The following is a 22797-nucleotide window of genomic DNA, read 5'->3' as shown; positions in this document are numbered from 1 at the left end:
AGTAATTCCTTAAGGTGACTAAGGGTAACTATCAAATATCTAAGGCAAACACCACTGTTAGTGATGAAATATAATTCAACATTGTACTAGAGTTCTGGCCATTACAAAAAGACAATTTTATAAGGAAATTTTTTTAAAGTTATGTTATGATTAGCAACATAACAAACTCAAAAGAACAAACATTATACCAAGAGTCTCCAAAAAGTTCATTAAAAATGCATGATATGAAAAACTATGCCCCCAAATAAATCTGTATTAACCTGTTATGGCTAAACAGGATCTAGTGTGAGGTACAAGCTAGAGGACAAGACATTAATTTGAAAAGAGTCCCCACCAGAGCAACATATTTTCTGCAAAAATTAAAGCAAGAGCAAACATCAAGTTACGGTGAAATTGGGCTCAGTGAATGCCAAACTGGTGCACTCAGGTCAGGTGCAAAGAAAGTAAAAACCAAAACAGAACTTTCAAAGTAAAATTTTTTAATGTGGGGTCAAGCATTTCTTGGAAAAATTTTGACAGGAAATAAAATAAGACTTTACTAGTACAATCTTGAAATCAGAGTAATGGCTATCAAGAAATGAATGTGGTCTAGTTGTTAGGCAGCTAGATTTAGAGAAAGGGGGTTGATCCTCCCAGGTCTGCAAACGCCCCCTAGAGGAGGCTGGAAGGAAATCAGGTGACCATTAGAAGCCTATGAAGACCCCAAACTCCTACTCAAACTCCTACTCCAAGCCAGGTGGGAGGCACACCTGAGTGGGCCAAACTAGGCCCAGGCTCAGGTGGGCTTAACCCAGCCAATGGGGCCAACTAATAGCATCAACCACGTCTCCCCAGCCAGAGGCTTGAAATGTCCTAGTTGTGGGAAGGCCATTCTCTCTTCTGCCCTGTTCCTGGTCAGAGGCAGGTCCGAAGGTGGGGGCACACACATATGCTGCCTGGGCATTCCCCCTTCAGGGCCCACTCTGGGCTGCTAGAGACTCTCTCTCCCGTCCCTGCTGTGGTCACAGCACTCTTGCCCTGCCATCTAGTCCCCTCGCTCTCTGCCCACCCACCCCAACCCCCCATTCCGCATGTGGGGGTGCTCTTTTCAACGAGGTTGTTCATGCCCAATTGTGAGCCCCTTTGAGACTGTAAAACCTGAAACTTGTCCTGTACTTCATAAAAACTCATTTGGATTACAAAACGGGCTTCGCAGTGAATTCTTTCATCATTCAAGGCCAAGAACCAAGGTATTACCCACTCGAGAAACGTTACATAGTCTCTGGAAAGACTGCCTGGTCAAGAGCAAGGTCATGGCAACAATTTGGGGGGATGTTCAAGGCATTTTGCTTGTTGACTTTCTGGAGGGCCGCAGAACAATAACAGTGGCTTAATAGGAGAGTGTTTTGAGAAAGTTAGCCAAAGCTTGAGCAGAAAAACGCCTGAGAAAGCTTCCTTCTCCACCATGACAATGCTCCTGTTCATTCCTCTCATCAAACAAGGGCGATTTTGTGTGTTTCAATGGGAAATCATTAAGCAACCAACCACCTTCCAGTTCTGATTTGGCTCCTTTTGACGTCTTTGTTTCCCAATCTCAAAAGAACTTTAAAGGAAACCCATGTTTTCTTCCATTAATAATGTGAAAAGCACAGTACTGGCATGGTTAAAATCCCAAGACCTCTCAGTTCTTTAGAGATGGACTAATAAACATGAAAATTTAGCAAGGTGGCTGGACATAAGACCAAGATTCAAAATCACCTGTACTTCTTCACCCAGAGTGAGACCCTCCTGCCTCTTCCCTAGCTGAAGCCAAGAAACAGCATGTTTTACAAATGTTAAAAATACAGGAAACCAGCGCCTCCATCAGGCTGGGGCTTCTATGAAAGGAAGTCCCCACCCCCACCAACCACAAGGACAGATAGTGTAAGCAAGGAATACATGGTGTGTGAAGTCATTGAGATGGGGTGCAATGACTTCACACAAATACAGCATAACCTGGCCCAGGATGAATGACACACAATTCCATCATGGCACAATGAGAATGCTCCCACAAATTACCGAGTGCCTCCTGAGGCACAGCAGCCCTAGCAAAGAACTACTGTCCTGGGAAAGCTACTTGTTCACCAGGAAATGTATACACCCAGGAATACGTACAGCAGCACTATTCATAATAATACAAACTGAAAACAATTCACATCCATCAACAAGAAAATTGGTGAAGAAAGCATGGAATGTTTACATGTATATAACAACATGGAACCTTATTATGGAGCATGATATTGACTGGAAACATTTCATCCCAGAAAATATTTTGTATACAGATCAAAAATAAGCAAGTTATAGTTATGTACTAAATTTTCTTCAAAGACGGAAGAATATGATAAGCATTCATTCAAGGGCAGGACTACCTCTAGATTCGAGTTAGAGAGACAGCGGCACAGATGTAAAGAAAGCACAAGTAGGAACATCAGTACTGATGCAGGGAGAGCTACTCAGCTGGAGAAGATGACAGCAGTCCAACTTTATGAGGCTTTATAATTTAGCAAATCTTAAATAAAGTACTACTTAAAATAAGTTAATTTACTGTCTAGACATTTGCATGTTATATCCTAAAGGAGAAATTTAATACAGCACAGTAATTACAAATAAACAAAAACTTATCTAGTAAAAAAATTTTCAGCAATGCAATTTAAGAGTCTTATTAAAATTTGATTTTGGAATTTTGCATTTGAAAATATTGACTAATAACTATGCCAAAGCCATATGTCACATTTGATTACTTAGTGATTAGAGTCAGGCTATGGCCTATCTCACACCTAACAAATTAATCTCACACCGAAAGACAAACTTCCCATTCTACTCTCTGGGTGAGACAGATGGTAAAGTGCTCAACTGTTAATCCCACCAAGGAACCCAAGAAGAAAGGCTTGTTATGTAGATCAACGGGCCCCAAAATCCAGTCAAGGGAGATCCAGTGCTAGCCTGACACACTAGGGTTGCCATATTCAACGGTTGTAGACATTTGCGAAAGCTTAGATTAGAGTGAATTATTTTTGTGGAACTCAAGACAACAGGTTTTAAGAGAGTGAAGTTTTCAATGGACTCAATTATTTCAAAGGCACAGCCCAAACAGGTTTTACAGGGTTTGCTTGTGAAAAGAGGAAGTTATTAACTTTCAATCCACTCAGTGCTAGACAGCCCATCTGATTGCAGGCTTGGGCACCTAGGGCCTGGGAATCAGGACAAGTCTCTAAGCTCTCAATAAAAATGTTAATTAAACTCGATCTCCTGACCTTATCTGAACATTCCCCAGGCTTTCCTGCCTGTGTCTCTGTGCATAATAATCTTTCTGACCATCTCCTTCATGTATCAAAAGATGACTCACCAGTCAAGCTCTACATAATTGACACCTCCTCCGTTACAAAGTTTCTGATCCCCTCTACTAAACATAATTTCCCACAGTGCCTTTCTGAACCTCTCTTGAAACAGATGTTACTGTATCCATCCTCCATCGCTTGATACTACATAATGAGCTGGTCAAGGACAGGAATAGCATGGGGGTGGTACCTTTCTTGGTATTTCCAGATGCCACGAACACTGCCTTCCCCACAGAGGCTATTTTATTATTAAACAAACAAACAAAAATACCAAACCAAACCCACAGCTGCCGGGTCAATTCTGACTCATCGTAACCCTGTCGGAGTAAAACTGCTCCATAGGTTTCCAATGTTGAAATCTTTAGGAAAGCAGATGGCCACACCTTTCTCCTACAGAGTGATTGGTGGGTTTAAACCACTGACCTTGAGATTAGCAGCTAAACTCTAAACCACTGCAAAGCTAGGGCTCTTTTGGGAATAGGTATCCCACAAAATAAACCCACTAGTTATCTCAAGTCAATTTTGACTCAGAAATGACCTTACACAATAGAGTAGAACAGGTTGCTGTTTCCAAAACTGGAAATCTTTACAGCAGCAGGCAGCCTCATCTTTCTCTCACAGTGTGGCTGGTGGATTCAAACCGCTGACCTTGAGGTTAGCAACCCAATGCTTATTAAGAGTTACATTTAATTTGCCTATACAAATGCCTAACTTCATAGAAAGAAGAGAGAGGGATTGCGAGCTTGTCAGGTCATGCTATGTTAAACATGCATTTTTAGTGATTAACATGCATTTTTAGTGATTAACATGTTTAGTATTAACGATGATGACTAATTTCTTAGTAATCCATCTGAAAGGCAGGCTCTCAACAGAAAGTATCAGTCATAGAGTCTCTCCTAATCAGAGAAAAGGTGAGGAACAATGGTCTCAACGGGGATGACTTCATAAAACAGGCCCGCAAGTAACTGGCAGCTTTTCTGAAGCTTACAGCTTCTCGAGACAAGAATGTCCAATCACAGAGAAGGAAAGTTGGCCCGGGCTATTTACTTACAGGGAAAGACGAGTTTAAACTCGAAATGAAGGATGGTCCCGCTGCACAGCAGGTGAGCAATAAAACCATTTATTACCGCACACACATCCGGCCGGACCTTGTTCACTCCTAATCCCTTGAATCGGCACATCAGAGTCATCAGTTTTCAAAGTTTCCCCGAAGAAGCAACAACTGGTTTTTTCCATCTCTTCTCTGTATGTTCCCCACCTGCTTACTTTGATATGCTTATTCAGAGGGCAAAAAATGTTTATATAACATGTCCCCAATTTCTAACAATCCATTTTCTCACCCAACTCTGCCTTCCCGTGTACTCATCAGGGAGTAATGACATACAATTAGGATAAAGCTGCCTCTTCCACCATGGGGGGCAAAGGAAGGCATGCAGCATTTTCCCAAGCACTATGGTTTTATAAAGGAGAGCAGTGAAAGAGTTAACATGCCCAAAGAAAAGCAGCTAGTAAAGGCAGAAATTTCTCTGGCTGGCTAAATCATGTTCCCTCAGAAATGAAGAACATTTCGGGCCCCAAAACCTCCCCCTGCCACCATGTAACAGCTCAAAACAACTAGGCTGGCACCTAACACAGAGGTCGGGCAAAGAGGGCTCGGAAACTTCAGAACTGCACAAACCTAACCACTGTGCCCAGGAGGAGGGACTGACACCCACTCTTGTCGGGGCATTTCTGACTTAAAACCTGTGGGTAGGATGGAATAGAACTGCTCCCTGGGGTTTCCAAGGCTGTAAATTGACAAGAGCACACTGCCTCTTCTCTCTCTCCTGGAGCAGCTGGTGGGCTGAGGCTGTAAATCTCTATGGTAGCAAACTTCTACATCGCTCTCCTGAGGAGCAGGTAGTGGAAGCGTATCACTGGCCCTTCGATTAGCAGCTCAAAGCTCAACTCAAGAGGGACTGTTGTAATACACCACATAAACATGCTCAGGATATAAAAAACCATGAACATATCACAGAGCTTAGAATTAGCAGTGAAAGTCAACTAGAATGTGAGCCAATGCCGTGGTTGTCTCCCACACTTGCTCACTAGTGTAGCACGAGAGCTAGAAAAGACTTTATGGATGACTCAGTAACCATCTTCCCACGACCAGATAAACGGGCCCACGTGAGCGCCTTCACATGCCAGAAAAGCAACATGTTCAGGCTCAATGGGTCAAGAAGCCAGCAATCTGATTGCTTCAAACTTACTTTTCCACCAATTAGCGGCAGGACGTGCATCTTTCCCGTCATGCTGTCTTTCACAGATGACACTATCAGGCAGGTCCCACACAAGATGACTTGGCGTCTCGTCCATCGGTTCACTGGCAATTGCATTTTGCCTTTCCGGACATTATACATTCCTGAGAGTTGAATCCGCTCCCAGCTGCCAGTGCTGTGAGGTTTACCTGAAACAAGCACAAGTAGACATTTTAGTCTTAAAAGAAACTGGCTTTTCTTCTACTCGTCTGCATACTAAATGAATTACTTCGACAAGAGAGAATAATTATATAGGTACAGCATCTAATCTTATAATTGAGAGAATCCAAGACACGCCATACTGCAACGCATGGTAAAATCTGCTCACCACTCCCCAAGTGCAGGTTCCCAAGGAGTAAAGACCAGGGTATCTCCTGCAAACCCAAGGAAGAGACTGCTGTATTTTTCTTCCCAGTTAATGTTCATTATGAATTGGATGATGGTTTACAGAAAAAATCAGCTCTCCATTCAACAACTCACACACATTTTGTTGCACGGTTGCAATCCCTAGACGCTAACAGCACTAGCTCCACTTATTCCTTGTTTCCTGTTTCCATTTCTCTTCCTTTCCAACCCTTCTGAACTTTGTCCTTGAGTAAAGCCTACCCTTTGAGCTCAAATGGTTGATAGTTCTAAAGAATATGTTATTTCCCTGGTGTTACTGTTCCCCTCATAGTCTATTGTTTGGCTGAAAATTGAGTGGATGAGAGGCGAGGTCATGTCCAGACCTGAAAGGGCCTTTATCTCAGGGGTTCCACCAGGATCCATGGTCTCTTTTTGTAATTGAGTCATGTTCCACATTTCTCACCCATTATATACAGAACCGCCTAAGGTGATCCTGTTCAGAGCAATTGGTAGTGATAGCTGGGCACCATCTAGTTCTCCCAGTTGAGAAGGTTGATGTTAGCATGGTCCATTAGTCCACGGGACTGGTTCCATGCATCTTTGATTTTAATCATTCTTTTTCCATTCTAGACAAGAAAAGACCTATAGTTGCATCTTGGATGGTCCCTCACAAGCTTTCACTATCCCAGTACTACTTATCAAGGTAGGGTGTAGAACACTGTCGTTGTGGACTATGCTGTGCCAACTGACCTTGATGTCCTCTACCACCATGGTCCTGAGTCCTCCAAATGCATGACTCGTTCCCTCAGGGTATTTGGTTATATCTATAATTTTTTCCTAACTTTACCCCTATAAGCTCCACTAGATTCATAGATATAATCTCAGCATAGGTAAAGACATCTGTAGAAAGATACCAAACCTACGTACATTCAGTCATCACTATGGATTACAACTGAATGTAAAGAAAAACAAATTCTTCACAACTGGACCAACGCGTAACATCCTGATAAATGGGGGAAAGACTGAAGTTGAACTTTGCAATGAATATCTCGTTGTTGTTTTGATTGGCATCTCTCTAATGGCTACTGGGGCTGGAACATTTCTTCATATGGTTGTTAGCCACCTGGTGTCTTTTTTGGTAGTTTATGTTCATGAGCTCTGCCCATTTTTAAAAAAAATCATTTTATTGGTAGCTCATACAGCTCTTATAACAATCCATACAGACATCCACTGTGTCAAGCACTTTTGTACATTTGTTGCCATCATCAATTTCAAAACATTTTTTCTATTTGAGCCTTTGGTATGACCTCTTTTTTTCCCCTCCCTCTCCCACCCTCTCTCCCTCATGAATCCTTGATAATTTACAAATTATGATTTTTTTAATGCCTTATACTGACTGATGTCTTCCTTCACCCACTTTTCTGTTGTCCATCCCACTAGGAGGGGGTTATATGTATATCATCGTGATCGGTTCCCCCTTTCTTCCCCCACCTTCCCATTCCCCTCCTGGTATTGCTACTCACAGTATTGGTCCTCAGGGATTTTTCTTCTCTGCCCATTCTTAATTATTGGACTTTTTGTTGATGAGATGCTGGCGGATAAAAACTATATGCGATGGATAAAAACTATTTATCCATCTGATATGCGATGGATAAAAACTATTTTTTCCAGTCTCGGTTCTATTTTTACATTGTTGGTGCAAATTTTTAAGGCACATAAATGGCTACCGTCAATGAAGTCCTATTCATCTAGCTTGTCTTCTGATTTTTGTGTGTTTCCAGTTATATTTGTTACTGTGTTTTTGCCATGTATTACGGCCCCTAAGTTTGGGATGTATCTCTTTTACCTTGTTTTAATTTTCCTCTGTATCTTTGACAGTTTTGCATTTAAAAACAGATAAATTCAAGATTACGGATGGCTTTATTAAGTAAACATATGAAAAGAAAATGCTATAAACTCAGATTGGAAAACAACATCTAGCATTTAATGAAACTAACCAATTTTACTAGAATAAGCTTTTATTTTTCCTTCTACAAGTATTTGATGTATATAGAATAATAAAGGAGATAGAACAAATAAGTAACTTTTCTAATAAGAAAATAAGACTCTATCCCCATAGAACAGAATCTGAAAGACAAGCGTCGCACCACTGCATGAGAGATGGTTCTGGACGTGCCATGCTTGTGATGTACGGAGGAGATACAAAGAAGAGGCAGCAACGCACACACTGACACACACACACACAGGAAGGGAGGGAGAGAGATTTTTTTATTCTTTAGTCTGAAAAATCCCCACGATTTCTCAAGAGGCCTCAATAGTCCTGCAGCCAAATGATGAGATCAGTCTGTTCTTGGTAAGTCCTAAGTATCCAAACTGAAATCAAAGCCCTCCTCTCTTGTTCTGGGTACATTTCAATACCCTTGTCTGTTCTCCACCAGTGTTCCAGATCAGGCACACCCTCAGGCACTCGGCTGAGAACCAGGGGCTCGGGAGATGGTACTTCATCTGGAGATGAAGGAAGCAGTGTGTGCCCTTCTTTATGGCAGACGTCTTATTCCAGCACTAAGGAATGCTAGAACTAACCCTCCATATAGCTCTCGAAGTTCTCAGTTCTGAAAAGGTGCCGTTCGTGTATGTTCTAAAAAACACCCGTTTCTGGCTAGTTTAAAGCTGGGTCAGTTATAAATTTCACTTTAGAAAGGTTAGTCTGCTCCCTACAGGTGTAAGGTGTTGCTGAATCCAGGAGGAAAGGGAAACAACAGCAACAGGTGATGCTGGGATAGACTATGGATGTGAGTGATTCACACACATGCACATTTTTCTCCCACTGGGCACGTCATAAGTAAGGTGCTCACTATTAAACTACCGACGATGGCCGGGAGGTGATGGAGCCCTAGAAAAGGCTGTGGGGGCATTCTCCTCCACCACAAGGAGTCGCTGAGTTGGAATTTGACAGCGCACGACAAAGATGACAAATGACCAACTGTGGTGAACATCTCATGAACTGAGTGGCCACCTAACACAATTTTTTGCTGAAGTGACCATTCAAATCTTTTATGACAACTTGATTGTTTGAGCTCTTCATACATTCTGGATACAAGTCCTTTGGGCAGATAATATGGCTCATAAATACATTGGGCCAGGCTAGGGCTTGACTTTTCATTTTCCTGACAGTGCTTTGGCAGACAAAAGTCTTCCATGTCAGTGAAGTCCAAAACTTTTTTTCTTTCACGCTGAGCATTGTACATGATCGTTTGAAATCTCTCTGATTTCCTCCACCTGTCTTCTTGGTGTGTTACAGCTTACACTGTTGCATGAAGTCTGTGATTCACTTTTGAGCTAATTTTTTAAAAACAGAAATAAGGGTACAAGTTCAATACTGGGCTTTTGCTGCTGTGTGTGTGTGTCTTTCTAAATTATTTCAGGGCCATTATTGAAAGGGTGATCCCTTCACTGCTGCACTACCTTGGCAGCTTGACCAAAACTCAACTGACCGTCTATATGCACGGGAGTCCACTTCCAAACTATTTTTGCTATTCCAGTGATCTGCCTGTCTGGTAAACCAATACCACAATATCTTGGTTACTGAACCATTATAATTAGTCTTAACATCAGGGAGCTGGAGCCTACCTCTATGAAGAATGAGAGTTTGCATTCTTCCTTTCCAATCTGGATACCTTTTCTCCCTCCTTACTGCAGTTTCTAGAACTCACACATTTGGCATATTGTCTTATGAGTTTCCACCAGTTCAAACTACTTTATTTCTGTTTTATATCTTCTTTGACACAGTTGTTTTAGAAGTCTATAGTTAAATTCCCAAGGTTTTGAGAATTTCCCAGAGACATGCGGTCCCCAGGTTACAAATGTGTCTTTAATCCTATGCTTTTTAATATTCCCTGGGACGTAGCATGCCCATCTACATTTTCTACCTCTGAGGCTTAGTGGGAAACTGCTAGCCCACTTTTAGTTTGTGCAGCCATCTGATGGGGGCCAGTATAACTGTGTGCATCTGAAGAAATTGGCCTTGTTCCAGCAATGTTAGCACTAGAGACCCCTCAGGACACAATATGTCCCAATAATTATCAATTGTATCAATATGTATCAAAATCTATATTACTTCAAAAGTTTTGCTTTTTCATTTCATTCAAAATGCCTTCTACTACTGAAAACACATGGTTTCAACAAAAATGTAAAGCAGAAATTAATTTGGTCTTGAAAGGTTACATCAAATTTGTAGGTAAGTTGGAACAGAAAAGATGCATATAGTTCTTTTTTTTGTTGTTGTTTTTGTTTTTTAACATTTTATTAGGGGCTCATACAACTGTTATCCCAATCCATACACACATCAATTGTGTAAAGCGCATTTGTACATCGTTTCTCAAACCATTTTCTCTCCATTTAAACCCCTGACATTAGGTCCTCATTTTTCCCCTCCCTCCCCGCTCCCCCCTCCCGCATGAGCCCTTGATAGTTTATAAATGGGTATTTTGCATATAGTTCTTCTTTAGCTCAATTCTGTGCAAGAAAATTTTCAGTGATTTAAAAGCCGCATGTGCAAATGAGCCAGAATATTGCTTAGAGGGAAAGATGGCGAGACTTTGTCTCATGTACTTGGACATGTTGTGAGAAGGACATCATGCTTGGTAACGTGGAATGGCAGTAAAAAAGGAAAGCCCTAGACAAGCTGGACTGGCACAGTGGCTGCCTAGAGGGGCTCAAGTATGACAACAATTTTACGACGGCTCAAGGTGGGGTAGTGTTCTGTTCTGTTGTTCACCGGGTAGCTGTGAGCCAGAACTGATTCTATAGAACCTAACAAATAAAGTCTTAAAATGTGATGAGAAGTATTTGCCTATGTAAGGGAAATATTTTAACTACAGTCTGTTCTGCCACATCGAGTTTCATTACTACGAATTGCTCCTATGAGGCAGTAAGTAGGGGAATGTGGTCAGTGTGACAAGTTGATTGTGTTGGTCCAGGCAGGTTGGTTTACTCCTGACAGTGACAGATGGGAGAGTAAGAGCAGAATCACGACTTCCAGAAGGAGAGGAGAGGATGGTCCACAAAGGCACTGCAAGCCAGCATTTCCATTCTCTCATTGTTGTACATTTTTAATATTCCAGCAGCTGAACTTCCAGTACTCTTAAGTCTCTGCTGGGCTGCCCAGCTTGTCTCTGGAGGTACCAGTTACTACATGGGTGAGTTGTTTTCCTCCGCTTATAAAGATTCTGGAGTTAAGTGTTGTGCCCCACCCCCAACCCCCAACTCTTAATCTTCCCCAAAGTCCTGCCATTTTCACTGTAATTTTTCAGAACATTTTTATCATAGTAAAATCACCTGCTTTAACCAGAAGATTATTGAGACCACAGAGAACAAGGTGTAACCTTGATTACTGCCAATTACATGTTCTTGTCTGATACAAGTACTCCCTAGAGTTTATTACGGTTGTGGTCAAAAATATGACCACACATTATTTAACATTCTTCCCTTGCAAGGGCAGAGTCTAATCCTACTGTCCTTGTGCAAGAACTTTATTTCATGACCTGCCTCTAAATGATGCGGCAGAAGTGACACATGTCTTCTGAAACTAGACAGCAAAAGCATAGGGTTGCTTCCTTGCTTTTTCTCGGGATCACTTGCGTAGGGGAAGCCAGCTCCCCAAAGTCAGGATACTCAGACAACCCCGAGGAGATGAGAACTGAGACTTCCTACCATCTGCCAGCAAGGGTTTAAGACCTCTTGGCAGCAACTATACTGGAAGTAGTCCACCCCCACCCCCAACCCCCACCTCCAACCGTCCCTCAACTTCAGGGCAGCCCCTCCTGGCATTGCGACTGCAAACCCATCCAGAGGCTAAGCCAGAACCACCCAGCTGGGTGCCTACCCCCCAGAAACTGTAAGATAAGCAATGTTTGCTGTTTTAAACCACTAAGCTTGGGGGCAATAACTACTTTAACTTTTATTTTGTTGGTTTCACTTAATTTTAGTTATCACAATACTCGTGATTAAAAAATAATTATAACTATCTGCCAAGGAGAACATTCTGACTGGTGACAACACTATACTGTATAGGGTTTCCGAGACTATGAATCTTTACAGGAGCAGGCAGCCTCATCTTTCTCCTGTAGAGTAGCTAGTGGGTTTGAACCACAGACCTTGGTTCTGTGGTTTGGGTTTGAACCACTGACCTTTGGGTTTGCAGCCCAATGCTTACCCAGATAAGGCCACCAGAGTTTCTTGAATAATTGTATAGTAAAGCTTTAATAATCTATGTTTCCTGAGCCTTAGTGGCACAGTGGTGAAAGTGCTCAGCTGGTAAGGGAAAGGTTCAGTCCAGCAACTGCTCTGCAAGAGAAAGATGTGGCGATGTGCTTCTTCAAAGATGACAGCCTTGGAAACCACAGGGCAGTCCTCCTCTGTTCCATAGAGTCACTATTAGAACTGACTCAGTGGCAATGGGTTTTGGCCAATTTTTGTTTCACTATAACCATACACAAGAATAAGCATTGTACATTAAGCAATCCTTAGTGTCTCCAAAATATTAGAGAATGGACGTATTCACGATGAAATAGCAACCAAAAGCTAAGAAATGTGGATCACTATGTAAGAGTGACTAGAGCCCTGGTGGCATAGTGGGTTGGTGATGTGTTGGGCTGCTAATTGCAAGTTCAAAACCGCCAGCCATTCCATGGGAGAAGGATGAAGGACTTGCTACTCCCATAAAGTTACAGCCTCAGAAACCCACAGGAAAACTTCTACTCTGTCATATAATGTTGCTAAGAGTAGGAGTGAATTCAATGGCAGTGAGTTTGAGTTATATAAAAGTGAATGGAAGAATTACCTCTGCCCTCAAGGTTGGCAATTCAAATACATTAGCTACTCTGCAGGAGAAAGAAGAGGCTGTCTGTACCCTCAAGACATAACTTTGGAGAGCTTTTAGAGCAGTGTTCCCCACAGGGGTGATACTGCCCACTGTGGGTGCTGGAAGGATCTAAAGGAGCTGCAAAAGCAGTTACCCACATTTTATCCTGGATTGTGAGCACAGTACAAAAATGTTTAATTGCCTGGGGCAGAGTGATAATTTTCTGGGAACCTATGCTATACAGGATCACTTTAAACTGGACTCAACTAGATGGCAGTGGGTTTGGTGTTTGGAATTGGAGCTGACAATGGCTAGGAATGAAACCATCAGCTCTTATTTCTTCATCTCCCCCTAGAGCTCCCTCAGGCTGAGGGAAACCTGAGGGTCATTTCAATGGGAGGGAGGGGGTGTTCTCAAGGTGATCCCGACTCACACAGACCCTATGACACGGCAGAAGGTCCCCATTCGGTCTCCTATGTGGGAACCTTTATGAAGCAGTGTCTTCTCTCCTAGGGGTTAGCAGCCGAGTGTCTGATCATGGCTCCACAGGGTTCCTTCCTCGTTGTATAGAAAGAAGCCTTTAAATCTTCCTTGGCCCCTCCACCACAAAAAGACTGAGTCATGTCACTTGCTGACGGTCCTTTCAAGAGCCCAGGCCAGGACTTAAAGAACTCCACAGTAAAGCCCACAGAGACCTGAATCCGAGTAGGCATCTGGGAAGTTGAGTCTCTGAGCTAAAAGGGGCCGGCTGCAGCTGTGAAGGGGTGCTGGCAGCAGCTTTAAAACAGATTTAAAACTAGTTACATTTTAGCTAATGAAAATGACAGCCAGCTGCTAAATAGATTTGGGAAGGGTCAATTTATGTGTCAGATCAAAATATGTACAGCCAACTGCCCGGTAAATCTGGCTTCTTACTGACAGTTTACACAGCATGCTGAGTTTATTTCTATCTCCTAAACTGCTGTCAACCGCTTCTCTGACAAATATCATATCCTGCGCCTGTCTCTAGTCTCTAAATTCTTGCAGGCCACTGCAGTTTGTAAGCCCTATTTTAATTGTCATTAAAACAGCCTGGAGATGAGAGCTCGTCTGTCCTTCATGTCCTTGAAGATCGTGTCAACACAGGGCTGCTGTCATTTATGTACCCACTTCGTTATTGTTGGGTGACTCTTTCCAATTTCGTAGTCTAAGAATTGCTAGGACAAAGAATATGGTGGTGTTCTGTTGCTGTTTCAGCGACTTCTGCTTCCTCTTTAACGTTACCAAATGCACTCCCATCAAGTCAATTCCAACTCATGGATACATCAGGGACAGAGTTGAGCTGCCCCTTGTGAGTTTCTGAAATGCTAACTATTTACAGCAGGCATCCTCAAACTGTGGCCCACTGGGGGTTTTTGCCCCATTTGTTTTTTCACTTCAAAATAAGATATGTGCAGCATGCATAGGAATTTGTTCATAGTTTGTTTGTTTTTTAAAACTATAGTCCGGCCCTCCAACGGGTCTGAGGGACAGAGAACTGGCCCCCTGTTCAAAAACTTTGAGGACCCCTGATTTACAGGATCAGAAAGCTTCATCTCTCTCCCTTGAAGCAGCTGGTGGCTTCAAACGGCTGAACCAGTGGCAGGTTCAAGGTTAACAGCCCAATGTGTAACCCACTACACACCACTGGGCCAGATGCTCTCAATTCACCCCTGATCAGAAAGAGTATCGCAGGCTTTCACTCCTACTTTTTCTCCTCACAGTGCTGAGCAAACTGTCAAAGATCCTGCTGCACCAGAGGGGAGGACCTGCATCATTCATCTGAGAACCCACTTCATCTTCCCTTAGGGCAGCGGTTCTCAACCTGTGGGTCTCCACCCCTTTGGGGGTCAAACAACCCTTTCACAAGGGTCGTTTGATTCATAACAGTAGCAAAATAACAGTGATGAAGTAGCAATGAAAATAATTTTATGGTTGGGAGGGGTCAGAACAACATGAGGAACTGTAGTAAAGAGTCACGGCATTAGGAAGGTTGAGAACCACTGCCTTAGGGTCAGCGGACAACCGCGCTAAGACCAGTGGTTGTGGCTGCAGAGGACACGTGAAGTCACTACTTATAAATAACGGGTCAAAGACAACCACTGCAACCAACTGTACGTCCACATTATTTTTACGTCGGGTGCCTAAAAACTGATTACACAGTTTGGTAGAGGCAGGCTAGGTGTCTACAGATCCCATTTCATCTTCTGAACGCACCCCGATAGCTACATTTCTCCCTCCTGGGATTCACCTGGAAGGCAACAAGATGTGGACAGAAATACAGGCACTAATTCCATCTCTTGCTATAAAATAGCCGCCCCTTTCCCACCCCACCCCCACCCCCACCCCCAGCCAGCTAGTTTAAGGAAGAGGATACAGAGGAGACTTCTGCCAAGAGACCAGGAGGCACAGTCATCAGCAACAGGCAGGCTCACAGCAGGAAACACTTATATTCTATGAAAATACAGATTCTTGTGCCCATTTGCTGCAGTCGTTAACATTTTCCTAATATGGTGGTATTCGGGTGAAAATCCCACCCTAATTGGATGGGAACTAAACTGCCACCACATCTAGTGCACGCCTCAGACTGGGAATACCCATCCCAAGGAGGGTGCCCCACTTCCCCTCTTGCTCGGATGCTCAGGGAATGGACTGCAGGCCCGCTGTCTGTCACAGGACACACAGGGTGTGGTCAGGGCAGCCAGTTCCTCAGGAGCAGAGAGGGTGGCTTAGAAGGTAGTCACTGAGATTGCCTGAGGACTCTTAAGGTGCTGATCTCTGATATAAACAAGTCAACTGTCCTTGGTTTGGTGGCAATTCTTTTTAATGCAACAATGATATATTTATGGTATCACCTTTGTTCAGGATTGTCACTGTGTATTTTCAACATGAGGCAAGGAGGTGTCTTTACAATGAAACTGTCTTCGAGTCTCCTCAGCAGAGTTCTAAAGATTGCTCGTGCAAGATGGCATAATTGCTTTTTAAAGCTGAAGGCAAACATCCCAGAAGACAAAGGTAACAAACATCTCTCTAAGCACTGCAGCCAGAAATGCAAACTACCAAAGGCACCTGAGGCACCCACCCGGTATCCGCATCAGGGTGAAAGGCTGGGCACCCATGCAGAACTCAGTGCATCTGTAGGCCAGGCAGTGTTAACACTTCAGTTCTCTCTACATGAAACAAAACCTACTGTTTATTTAACTGTCTTCAAGAGATACTCTCAGCACTCAAAGGGGGCATAAAAATCCATGACGATTAATCCTGCAGACTATCACAGTCATACATATTGTCTCGACAACGTCACCTACTCACAACTCCAAATACAAGGCTAGCATGCATCCCCTAAGGAAACAAACCAACTTGATGGTGAACTGGAAAGTGAACACAGGCACCAACAATCGATTCATCAAGTACCAGTAAAACCCTAAGCCCATCCATTAGACACACTCATGTATTAACCTCAAACTGCAATCAGTTGTAAAACATGCTGAGGAATGTTTTTACTAGTAGTTACAATACAGGAGGACTGACAATGTATTTGTTGAGTTACTTACATGTGTGTAGGGTCATCTCTATAAATGTATCCTGCTAATGAGTTCCCGGGACTGAGCCCTGATGGCACACTGGTTAAGCACTGGGCTGTTAACTGAAGGGTCAGCAGTTTGGAATCCACCAGCTGTTCTTCAGGACACTGACGTGGCAAGCCTGCTCCCATAAAGATGACAGCCCTGGAGACCTTCTGGGGCAGGTCTCTCTATACCCGGTCCTACGGGATGAAATCCACTGTAGGGCAAGGGGTTTCCTGAGATTAGACTGCAAATACTTGGGGGGTGGAATGGGCTTTCGGCTCCTGTAAAGAGTTTCAGCCTTGGAAAGCTTCGATAGAGATGCTATGAGTCAGAATGGATTCAGTGACAGACGATATGGTTTAAAGTAAACACAAAGAACAAAAAATGTAATTTGCTAGGCAACTGATCATGATATGTACGATTCTCCTTCACTCTCCTCTCATTTTTTTATCAGTAACCACAGAATAAAAGAGATTTAAAAATTATTTTGTATCATAAGAGAAATATCTTGTATTTTATACTTCAATGATCATAGATTATTAATCTGAAAAAAATAAACGTAATTCATACATTAATCTTACACACAACTAGAAGATTTTATTATGAAGGACAGTGAGGGCAACTTTATTCATAAAAAGAATTTAAAATTAAAAGCTGACAACACGGGGGTAAATAACACACTGACTAATTCCTGATGAACTGAGCATTAGCCTTAAGGTTTTATTTCTTGGATTTCCTCAAATAGCTTGGGACTCTCTTTACCTTATCTACTACAGACACTTCAGCTCACATAATCCCAAACAAATTTATAGGGAAAGTAAAGCCATACTTAAGAGCCTCGGAGTTGAAGACTATAAGCTCATATTAAGATGTGAGGGCAAAGTTGTTTGGATAAATAGGAAATTAAGGATTTCAAGACTGATGTCAAGCTAATCCTCAAAGATATCATTTCGACACTGTAAACAACACTTAGATAGCTCTGCTCCAGACGAAGCTGCATACACACAACACATTAGACAATTCTTATCTGTGTATTTTCCTCCAAAATGGCTTGCCTTGGAAAGAAGTATTTTGTATTGCCTTGAAAAGAAGTATTGTGTATCGTTCAGAAGAAGAGTCTTCTAAAATATAGCACCAACACAACCAGAAATATAGAATCAGTTACCCAAATAACAAGCTTCTCTGTAAGTTTAAGCCTCATTCATCGGCTCCACTGCTACACTTCTGAAGAGACATGGGGAAAGGAGGAGAGAAAAAGGAATGCCGGGAAAAAGTATCCATGAAGGCTCCTCATTCTTTCTAAATCTGCCAATCAGGCCCTTTTGAAGATTACTACAAGAAATTAGTCTGTAAGAAGAAAGCAGGCTAAAAGCATCTTACTGGTCTTCCTGATCGATGACAGCTAACCTTATCAATAATCCTCTACGCTTCTCTGCACAAACACACCCAATGACAGGGGGTCTTCTTGGAGCACCTCTTTGGAACTGCCTGGCATACAGGTACCCAAATGTTTCTGGCCTACATCCCCATTTCAAAAAAAAAATTACTCAGTGCCTCTCTGAGTTTGAGCTCCTTGGTAAGCTTCACAAAAAGGCAAGACTTGAGTAAAAACATTACACAAAACCCTTGAATATGAAGTTCTTTGTTTTGTTTTCTGAAAGACAGATGAGAGCGGTTGAGGGGCAGAAGGAAAACCAGTTTGTTTATGACTTAGGGTGCTCTAACAGAAACAGAACCACCATCATTTCTATGAAAAGAGTTAAAACATTTTATGGCATCTAAATCACTTACGGAGTATACAGAAGTGAAAAACTTGAAATCCTTTATTTCCTATAGTCTGAAATTATATATATATATATATATATATATAAAGGCAGCGCTGACTATCCCCTTATGGGTGGGAGGTAGAAATCAGTCTTGATGGCCATCTCACACCATACCTGGGGCATTAGCATAGAACACCTCCAGAAACTTGAGGTAAGCCAAGATTCCTTAAATCGAGCACAACAGGGTGAAATCATAAGGGAATGATATGTATGCGAGAGTATATTAAAATTAAGAACATCTGCCCTCAACATTGCACCATGAAGGGTGAAAAAAGCAAGCCACAGAATGGAAAATTACCTGCAACATATAAAATTAACAAATGGCTCATATCCAGACTATATCAAGAAAATCCTACAAATCTTAAAAAAAAAGACAATGCTATTTTTTAAAAAAGAGCTAAAGAACCAAATAGGTATTTTACACATACATCCAACAGAGTCAATAAACATATAAAAAGTGTTCAACCTTAGTCGAACCTTAGTTTAGAGAAAACCAAAACTCTAAAGTCACTGCCACCGAGTCAATGCCAACCAGGGAAAGACAAATTAAAAGCATATCCTCATACTATACACCAATAAGAATGGTTAGATTTATGATTGATAGTATAGCCAAGTGCCAGCTGGGATGTGGAGCAAGATAAACTCTCAAATACTGCTAATAGAAAGAGTAATTAAAACAACCTCTCTGGAACTGTCTGGCATATAGGTACCCAAATATTTTTGGCCTTTTTAAAAGAAAAGGAAAAAAAATTACTCAGTGCTTTTCTGTAATTAAAAATGTTTGAACCCCTGGGTAAGTTCCAGTACCCTCCTGAGGGGACGGTAGTGCCCACTTCGGGAACCACTGCTCTGACAAGCTCTGCTAGTTAAATGCGTGAACACACTAAAGAAAGCTGGTTGTTATCAAGTCAACTGTGACTCCTTGTGACCCCTTATGTGTCAAACCAGAACTGTGCTCCAGGGGGGGTTAATAGCTGAGTTTGGGGAAGTAGATCACCAGGCCTCTCTTCTGAGGGGCCTCTGGGTAGACTCGAACTGTCAAACTTCTGGGTAGAAGGGAAATGTGTTTAACCACTTGTATTACCCAAATCCAAAATACCAAAAAAAACCCCAAAAAAACAACCAAACCCACTGCCACTGAGTCAATTCCAACTCAAAGTGACCCAATACAGGATTTCTGAGGTTATAATCTTTCCAGGAGCAGACAGCCTCCTCTTTCTCCCTTGGGGCAGCTGGTGGGTTTGAACTACCAACTTTGTCGTCAGCCAACACCTAAACCCTAGCACCACCAAGGTTCCTTAACTCCTACTAAATACTTAGCCCTAATTAGGAGATTCAAAATAAAATTATCTTAATCCAGCTGCATTTTTACAATTCGTGTTTTAATTCTAAATCTGATAGCCATATGGTGGCCTTAAACAAAAGTAAATAAATAAAAATTTAAAAGCTCACTGCTACAACGTCAACTCCAACTCATATAGAGATAGCCTATAGAACATCACAGGATTGCATCTGAGTTCCTGAAGCTGTAAATCTTCAAGGGAGCAGAAAGCCTCATCTTTTTTCCCTCTGAGTAGCTTGGAGGTTTGTACTGCCAACCCTGTGATTAGACGTCTAACATGTACCCACTATTGTGGGGAGAAGTCAGACACTTGCTGCCAGACTGCTGTCTCATCCCACAGCAGGGCTGGGCCTACTCCCTGCTGCTGGAGACAATAGACTACCTCTCTCTGGAACCTGGGGCCATTAGTTTGGTTCCCGAGGGCGGAGTTCACACCCTACTGATAATGGTTCCCATGGAGACCTAGAGACCACCCTCTCATTGCTGTGTAGCCTATAGTGCAACCCCTCCCTGTGATGTATGTCTCTACCTGTAATTAGTGGGCTGGCTTGCCCCCAAAAGGTATATAGGTGTGAGTCAGCAGAACTTCTCTCTCTGACTCTCCGACTCTGACTCTGAGCTCCTTGCTGCTCACTCCCTGGTCACTCCCCTCTCCCTTGTTCCCTTCCCCTCCTTCCCTTCCCCCTCTCTCCACGTGGACCACCAAGCTGGGCTGAGGTGAGCAATGTTGCTATGTATCATGCCTGACTGTATTATTGTATTATCTCTCATGCTCTCGATTACTTTAATGTAATACTTATATATCTCAACCGTACAATTGTGCATTACTGAACCCAGAAGTAGTATTACTGAACTCGTAGGAGTATCAGCGGGTGGGGGCTGGTTCCCTCACCCTCCATCAGCGTCAATTTATTATTTTATTTAATACTACACACTATACCACCAGAGTTCCTTATATGGTGTTCTAGATCAACAAAACCAACGACTGCAGTGTCTACAACAATTTCAATCATCCCCACTTGCTCAGGCTCCACATTTTGCTCTCTGCCTCCCTCATATCCTCCTCTGAGGTCCAGGACCTGAGTCTTCCCCCTCTTTTTGCATTCTTGGCTGATTCCACTGTTGCCCACAGTTCAGAAAGTTCTCCTTCTCTCGCCTTTCATTGTTCTGGACCACTCTGCCCTTTGCAAGCTGGGAGAAGGGAAAACTCACATCCTCTGCTTACCCTCCCCCTCTTTCCTTTGTCTCTGGGTGCAAGCACACACTGTTCATGTGCAGCAGGGCCAAAAATATAAAATGTGCATAAATTAGAGGTGAGGTAAGTAAGGTCAAGGAATGTTGTCCTTTCTGGATTGCAGAACACTTACGACAGTGAATACGTGTTTTTTTAAAGAGACAGACAGATAAATGGAGAGCAGTGCAATGACTTGAGGACAACATGGAAAGCAGCCGGTGCTTGTGGCTGGGAAAGCATGTGATTGTCATTCCACCTGGTGCAGGCCGGGCTACAGGTTGGCCAAGAGGCTTAAACAAATCACATTCCTTCTGCTGCCACCGCCTGATTTAAGGATGGATTCTACCGAAGGAGCTGGGGGCCCCTGCTTGCTTGGCGATTCTCTCTGGGCACATCCATCCCAGGTGACAGGTCACAGGGAATATAAGGGCCTTTCTGAAATGGGGGGCTCCAAGGCACCCAGTGGTCTTGCTAAGCACCTCTGGAGTGTCCCCAGCCAGCACTCTCCAGCCTCCCCATCCGTTAATAAATCAAAGTCCTCATTAATAAATGAATGCTCACTGACATAAACCAGGCAACATTTATGAAATCAATATGATATTTATGACCTAGCTCCTTGTTCACTTCTGCAACAGCTCATTTACCACACCTCTGGGCCTTCTTTTTCTCCTTGGGGGGCAAACTCCAAGATCAAGATCAAGGCTGCTTTCCTGGACATCCTCCCGGGTCGGGGGCTCCACTCAGCAGTGCATTCCATACAAAAGGGAGGACAGGAAATTCACGGACGTCTGATCTGCTCCTTATTAAGTCTATAAAAACATTTTGGCTTCGGAAGAGTGTGTACTCCGATCTAATTGCAAAACTACAAATTGCCAAGTTTCTTAGTTCTGTATTGTTTCACTTTTTTTTTTTTTTTTTAAATGAGAACGGCCAGACAGGTATGAGTGGGCACACAAAGAGGTCCAGGAACATCCACTTTCTCATCATTGGATCTGTGGACAGAGAGGAGATAAGGGTGGGGGGGCACTTTCTGGCTATGATCAGGGCTGACATGATCACCAAGTGACACATAGACCACTCTAACAGTTCAACCAGTGTCTAGAGAAGAGAATGAGAACCAGCCCCAGGAAACAAGCAAGCTTAAAGACTGCAGAGCGGAACAACCCGCTTATGCATATGCTCTTTGCTGCAGTTGTCAAAGCAAGACTGTAAACTGTCCTAATGTAAATCCTTTGACAATGTAACTCTTTGAAATAGACCATAAAGATGTATACTGATCATTAGCAGACCATACAAGACACATACCACATCTATGGGCACATGTTTGTTTGTTTTAAATCATTTTATTAGGGGCTCATACAACTCTTATCACAATCCATACATACATCAATGGTGTCAGCACATTTATACATATGTTGCCATCATCATTCTCAAAACATTTGCTTTCTACTTCAGCCCTTAGTATCACCTCCTCATTTTTGCCCTCCCTCCCCCATGAACCCTTGATAATTTATAAATTATTATTATTCTGCATTATCTTACACCATCCGGCGTCTCCCCTCACCCAATTCTCTGCTGTCCGTCCCCCAGGGAAACAGATCTTTTAATCTGTTTCCCCTTTTTCCCTCATCTTCCCTCCACCCTCCCGGTATTGCCACTGTCACCACTGGTCCTGAAGCGATCATCCACCCTGGATTCCCTGTATTTCCAGTTCCTATCTGTGTCAGTGTGCATCCTCTGGTCCAGCTGGATTTGTAAGGCAGAACTGGAATCATGATAGGGGGAAAAGGGGGAGGAGCATTCAAGAACTGGAGGAAAATTATATATTTCATCATTGCTATACTGAACCCTGACTGGCTTGTCTCCTCCCCACAGCCTTTCTCCAAGCAGATGTCCAATTTCCCCACTCTGAACTCACCCTCATTCACAATACTATGATTTTTTTTTT

General features: G+C 42.8%; 1 protein-coding gene across 1 annotated transcript in view; it reads right to left on the bottom strand.

The window, feature by feature from the left end:
* PHLPP1 (PH domain and leucine rich repeat protein phosphatase 1) overlaps positions 1 to 22797 on the bottom strand; it is a 214973-nt gene that overhangs the window by 100021 nt on the left and 92155 nt on the right. The window contains exon 4 of the mRNA XM_013004763.2: positions 5606 to 5802. Within this exon, the coding sequence (XP_012860217.1) occupies positions 5606 to 5802 (197 nt within the window). The remainder of the gene's footprint in view (positions 1 to 5605; positions 5803 to 22797) is intronic.

Source organism: Echinops telfairi, unplaced genomic scaffold (assembly GCF_000313985.2).
Source record: "Echinops telfairi isolate 266 unplaced genomic scaffold, ASM31398v2 ScPeMD7_7400;HRSCAF=8409, whole genome shotgun sequence".
NCBI lineage: Eukaryota > Metazoa > Chordata > Mammalia > Afrosoricida > Tenrecidae > Echinops > Echinops telfairi.
This window is presented reverse-complemented; position numbering and strand designations above follow the sequence as displayed.